Below are 6,850 nucleotides of genomic sequence, written 5' to 3'. Positions count from 1 at the left end.
ATTATTATTGACAATAAATTGACAAATAGTATATTACTATCCTATACTTTTTCTAACCGTTAATCATTAATAAAGGAAAATTATATTGTCTAATGGATATTGAAACATTTTATGTATTTTGAAACAAGAGAATATGCGTAAATTAACTTTTCATGTCAACGTTACGTTACGGTAAGTTAATTACTAATGAAAGAGAATTATATTGCTTTAACATAAATAAATATTGAAAATGATTTTGTGTGATACGAGGGACTAAAATTTCAATTTTAAAAATCTCATATTTGATTAGTTACTCTTAAAAAAACTAATTCAACACACCATTATATAACAGTAGTATGTAGTAAAACATTGCTATGTAATAAGCAAAGCTTCTTCAATGTCAAGTATTTATATCAAGGATAACATATAGTCACATACTTCAAGGATAATATACCATCACTTTGTTTTTGAAGGAGTTCGTTTGAAACCGAACCTGTTAAGTTGTTGTTTGCCAAATTCCTGCAAAAGTAGGAGGCAAATATGACATCCTTATTAAATGTTATAACCAATAAAATCACGTGGACTTACAAGTATTCTAGTGATTGCAGTTGTGCCAGAAAAGAAGGAATAGTCCCCTTTAACTCATTGTCTGATAAATCTCTGAGATGGCAGTTCAAATGCACAGTTACAATCCAAGAAGAGAGCCCAAAAAAAAAAGTACAAATGTAATCAAATTATTGAGGTGCATCATTTATATATTAATCAAATGAGATGAGATAAGTACTCACAACGACTTTAACATGGTAAGCTTGGATATATCAACTGGTATATGTCCGGTCAGTCCACTTGAAGACAAATTCCTTTATCAAAAATATTAATTATTATTTTGATCATGAATTTATGCATGGTTTTTATAATTAAAAGGTTAATAGTTTTCTAATTTATGCATTATTATTTAATGAATGATAAGCTTACAAGGATGTGATTCTTAGAAAGCCATCAATAGTGCTACAGTCTACACCTTGCCATTTGTATGCATCGGGAAGACATGGATTCCCTTGCCAGTTTCTACTGTCCACCCTATAAGCCTTCTTGATGTTTGTGACTGCATCCGCTGGTGGTGTATATATATATATTCATCATATTGTAGAGTACACATGCAAGAAGCAAGCTAATTAAGTTTAGACAAAATTAAATAGCAGCAATAGTATACCGCGTCTTTGTTGGTTTCTGACTGTGATGAGAAATTCTTTGCTAAATAAATCTCAAGAGCACTGATAATGGGTGGAAGGGTAGAAGATTCTGTCCGAATAAGTGAAATGCGACACTTTTTGCATCCAGAGGAAAGTCCTCTAACATGTTTGGTGTATACTTTTCCGTATTGGAGTGATTCAAGTGTATTCCAAGTCTCACCATCCATGTTGATATTGAATGATCTTGTTTGATCTGCACCCAACTGCTGAAGCTCCGTGAGATATAGGTAGAAATAGTATTGGTGCTGAGTTTTATTGTCATCATTGTCCCAATGGAACTCTAATGAGGCAGTATCATTTATTGATGTGGCTGCAGTCTCCAACACAACTGCTGGTGGAATAAAGGAATCCTGATCAAGGGCTTGATTGCTATAGTTGCTGCTTATTAGTCTCCATTTGTCGTCCCAATAAGGCTCCCATATCCGGTCATAAGGATCATATTGATACCTGTATACCAACAAAACATCTGTTCTCATTCACGTTTAAAATAAATTTTGATTTTAATTTTTATTATTAATTATTTTTACAATCAATAGTTACTCAAGTATTTTTTTTTCAATTTTATTTTTAACTAGCACCATTACTCTCAGAAATAATTTTATTAAATTAATTTAATTTTTAACAAATATTAAATTTATTTATGTTTCTATGATTAATTTTTTTACTTAAATAAAAATAATAATTTATTTTATTCCAGAATCAAGTCAAGCATGTAACAATGTCAAAAAACTTAAAAATCATATAGATATGGACATGATTTGATTGTGCTTTATTCCAATGACGTACTGATGCTTTAATTTACTTTTTTTTTATTCATTTAAAACTTTTAATCTCAAATTCTCAATAATGCTAATAAGGTCAGCACTTTAGAATTTATCAAAATAAAAAGGTGAATATCAGAAGCCTATCATAATTTTAATTTTACCATTATTTAATTATTAATTCAATTTTTTAATTTAATTTTTTTAATTTAATAATTTAATAATATATTTTATCTCATATTTTTAAATATTGATTACTAATTCATAAGAAAAAGAATAAATTTCTACATATAAGTTAATTAACTAAACAAATTCAACAAGTCATTTACACTCACGTGCGCACGTGCGTTTCTACTGCATAAGTTACTTCTTCTTCTTCATCACCCCTAATACTTCGTCATCTTCTTTTTCTCCTTCTTTATGGTTATTTTTCTCTTTCATTATCGTCGTCACCAACACCACATCCTCCTCCTTCTTTTCTCATTAGAAATTTTTCTCTTTCTTCCTTTTCGAGCTTCTCCTCCATCATCTTCATCATCATGATCATTATCGTTATAGTCAACGTCGTCTTCTTCTTATACGTATTGTCGTTATCGTTGTTATTATTATTATTATCCTAGAATTTTTGCTATATTATATTGATGCCGTTGTCTGATCCAAAATTGATTTAGATGTGTTTTTGTTGATGATTCAGTCATTTTTGTATGTTGTTTTCAAACTCAGTATGTGCATCGTAATCATTAAAAAATATATTTCTATATATTTATAGCAAAATTTTGGTGAAAATTAAAAAAATTGTGTTATTATTAAGAAATTTTGGTATATTTTTATTATGATAAGTTATGCATAATGCAAAACTCTTTTTCTCCCTCCTCTTCATCTTTTGTTATTGTTTCTTTTTTTTCATCATCATCTTCTTTTTTTCTTATTCGTCTTTTTTTCTTGTTTTATCTTCTCAAATTTCTTTTTGTTTTATTCTCTTAACAAGAATAAAAACAAATAAATCAAATAAAGAAGAAGAAAAAATACATAATATTACAAAATTTGGAAGAGGATAAACTTACATTCATTCAACTAAAATATAAAAAAATGCATTAAAAATATATTTTTGTACATTTGTAGCAAAATTTCGGTGTAGGAGTTCTGAATCTAAGTTGTTATTGTGATGAATCTATTCCATTCTAGTTTTGGTGTATTTTAGAAAATTTTCGATGTATTTTAAAAATCTTTCGGTGCATTTTGAAAATTTTTCTGTGTATTTATATTCTGATAAGTTATACATGATTCAAAATTCTTTCTCTTCCTCCTCTTCATCTTCTGCTGCTTTTTCTTCTTTTTCATCATCATCATTTTTTTATTTATTTTTTCTTTCTTATTTTGCCTTCTCAAATTTTTTCTTATTTTACTCTCTTAACAAGAATATAAAAAAAAATACATAATGCTACAAAATTACTTGAAAGAGGATAAACCTACATTCATTCAACTAAAAGAAAGAAAGAAATAAGAAAAAAAAAGAAAAAATACATTAAAAAATATTTTTATACATTTGTAGCAAAATTTTGGTGTTGGAGTTTTGAATCTGAATTATTATTGTGATGAATTTGTTCCATGCTCGTTTCGGTGTATTCTAAAAAATTTTCGGTGAATTTTGAAAATCTTTCGATGTATTTTGAAAATTTTTTAGTGTATTTATATTCTGATAAATCCTGTATATTTAAAACTCTTCCTCTTCCTCCTCTTCTTCCTCTTCCTTCTCCTCATCTTCTGCTGCTGCTTCTTCTTTTTTATCATCATCATGATCTTTTTTTTTCTTATTCATCGTTTCCTTCTTGTTTTATCTTCTTAAATTTCTTCTTATTTTACTCTTTTAACAAGAATAAAAATAAAAATCATCAAATAATGAAAAAGAAGAAATATATAATTTTACAAAATTACTTGAAAGATTATGAACCTACATTCATTCAACTAAAAAAATAAATAAATAATATTTTTGTGCATTTGTAGCAAAATTTTGGTATAGGAGTTCTGAATCTAAATTATTATTGTGATGAATCTGTTCCATTATCGTTTCAGTGTACTTTAGAAAATTTTTGGTGTATTTTAAAAAATTTTCGGTATATTTTAAAATTTTTGGATGTATTTATATTCCGATAAGTTCTATAATTTAAAACTCTTCTTCTTCTTCCTCCTCATTTTCTGCTATTTTTTCTCATCTTCTTATTTTATTTTTTTATAATTCTTTTTGGAAGAAAAAATCAAATAAAGAAGAAAAAATATATTATGTTATAAAATCAATAAAAAGAAGAGGAGGAAAAAAATACAAAACCAACAACAATAAAATAACGACGATAATGATAAAACATGCGAAGAAGAATGAACGCAAAGAAAAAAGAAGAGAAACATAAAGGAGAAGGAAGAAAAACGCGGGATACAAACATTGAAAGAGAAACTTAAAGAAAAATAGTGTGATTTTACGTTGACGTTATGTAAATAAATTTTGTTGGATTAGAGTTAATTTATTTAGATTTATTTATTAAAAAAATTTGTATGTATAGCGGGACTGTCTCCCCCTCCTAGAAACAACACTTGTTGCAGTTGTCGTTACTACCACAGCACCACTAACCCCGACAGTCATGCCCTGCTCAAACCAAATCTAGTTTCTTGCACCAGATCGCATGGCAGTGGCAAATGGTGCAAGAGGCAGAAAAGTGAATGAGCTGTGTGCGGCGGGGGATGAATATCGATACGGCTATAAAATTGTATATGGTGGTAGTGATGGTGGGAATGAACTAATGATAAAAAAGATATAATTAAGGGAAAAATTGAAAAAATATTTGCATAAAAGGTGATTATTAAAAATTATAAATAGAGAGAAAGAATTAGAATTTAATTTAAATAATAAAAAAATTGATTCAGACTAAATTTTTTAAATAATATTAAATTTTTTTACATATATTAAGGACAAAATGCATATATAATTTATTATTCAGTGATACTTGAGAATTGAGATTGATACATGTATAGTACTAACGAGTCATCTGTTAGTTTTTTTCTTTTTCTTTTTCTTTTTATTTTAGAGTATTTTATTTTGTGAACGAACATAGGATGAATTTTTCAACCGATGTAACAACATATTAATAAGTCTCTATTATACCATTAAGTGTTGAAACATGAATCAGTTATATTTAAAAAAAAAAAGAAAAGATCAGAAAAGGACTCACCTGTAAATTAAGTTGGTGAAAGAACTAAAATACAACCTTTGGAATCGTGCCAATGATGTAGATGACTCTATAGTGACATAACTAGTGGCCACATTGCCCAAAATCCTCATTTCTATAACTGAAATGAATGGTGTCCCTGTGCCTTTGTTAACCAAGCAGATTTGGATATAATCCAGCGATAAAGTGTGGATGAGCTCATAGTTTATGCTGACTGAAGAATCTGTGAATTTTACCGTCTCCCAAAAGTGAACTCCAAGATAAAGATCAAACTCTGGAAGCTTATTAAGACCATCATAGTTTCCATACAAAAAACTAGCTCTGATTAAATATCTCTTAACACTTGTTACATTTATGCTGTAACAATTTCTTATTCCATTAGGAAAACTCCGAAGGTAATCAAAATATTGTTGATCAGTAGTCTTATCTTGGGGCGACACAGTTTTACTCACACCAGAATCAATGAAATTAGCATCTGAAATGTAATTGATTCCGGTGTTCTTTTCAGTGTAAATGGAATTGTCAGGTAGCCCACAATCTATGCTAATAAATCCTGATAATAGAAATTAATTATTAATCAAACTTTATATATTAAATTAAAGAAATTGTGAAACTTAAAATGACTCTTCAAATTTTAATAAGTAATCGAACCTGATTGATCCTGGCCTTGGATCATTGCTATGAAAGAAAGAGCACCAAGCAGTAGAAAAAGTGAACTTGCGATCATCTTTGCCATTGCATGGATATCCTATTTTCGGTGATGACAAAGATTCTGAGGGTTCAGTGCTAATATTTAACTAAAGCTCAACACTTTTATTATACAAATTAATATTATAAAGTTGACCCGTAAGGCGAGAGAACAATTGAAAAATGCCGAGTCAGCTTCTATTATTCCTTCCTAGTATTTTTACTTTATTCTATTTGAGAAAATCTAGGTGCCAACAATTTTTGTGTTTTGTAGTTAGCATTTAATAATTAAAAAAAATGAGTGATTTTTTACTATTAGATGTAATCTCACAATATTAAAAATACTATTAATGACTAATTGATTATTACAAAACACAAAAATTGTTGTCTCTGACACTCGTCATTTTATTTTATTTTTTGTGGTAATCCATAGTCTCATGGTACCATTCAATCACAGTAAAGACAATCAATCACAATATATACGAAGTTGGTCTTCTTGTTGCAAAGAAGAAAATGAAAGAAAGAAAAAGCCAAACTAGCTAGCCTGGCTTTAGTTTAATTTGTCTCTAACGTGGAATATATTTCAAACTTTAACTAATATTTATATTCTTTTTACAAATATTATATAAATCAGTATTTACGTTATAATAATTTATGATATAAAAATAAAAAAATTATTTTTTCTTAACTATTAGGAGATATAATTTAAGCAATGTTATATGACAAAAAAATTATTATTTTTAGTTAATATTTTAAATTCTAATAGTATAAAAATAAAATATTGAATAATATTGATAAAATATGGCGTCTCTAATATTTTTTATATAATTTAATATACTAAAAAACATGATTCAAAAATATTTATTATTATACAATTATAAAATTTCAGTTTCAATTCTTTAGTTAAAAAATTAATTAGATATTTTTGTTATTTTAAAATATCTACTATTAT

General features: G+C 27.5%; 1 protein-coding gene across 1 annotated transcript; it reads right to left on the bottom strand.

Moving 5' to 3' along the window:
* Positions 1-435: 435 nt before the first annotated feature.
* On the bottom strand, positions 436-5,996 carry LOC110275174 (probable LRR receptor-like serine/threonine-protein kinase At1g05700). The gene is made up of 4 exons (XM_052254134.1): positions 5,863-5,996; positions 5,215-5,764; positions 1,193-1,679; positions 436-498 (listed from the first exon to the last, which is right to left on the bottom strand). The coding sequence occupies exons 1-4, from the start codon at positions 5,945-5,947 to the stop codon at positions 436-438; spliced, it is 1,185 nt and encodes a 394-aa protein (XP_052110094.1). The 5' UTR covers positions 5,948-5,996.
* Between the last annotated feature and the right edge of the window lie 854 nt (positions 5,997-6,850).

This window comes from Arachis duranensis, chromosome 9, assembly GCF_000817695.3.
Source record: "Arachis duranensis cultivar V14167 chromosome 9, aradu.V14167.gnm2.J7QH, whole genome shotgun sequence".
Lineage (NCBI taxonomy): Eukaryota > Viridiplantae > Streptophyta > Magnoliopsida > Fabales > Fabaceae > Arachis > Arachis duranensis.
The sequence above is the reverse complement of the archived record's forward strand: the minus strand, read 5'-3'. Positions and strand labels throughout refer to the sequence as shown.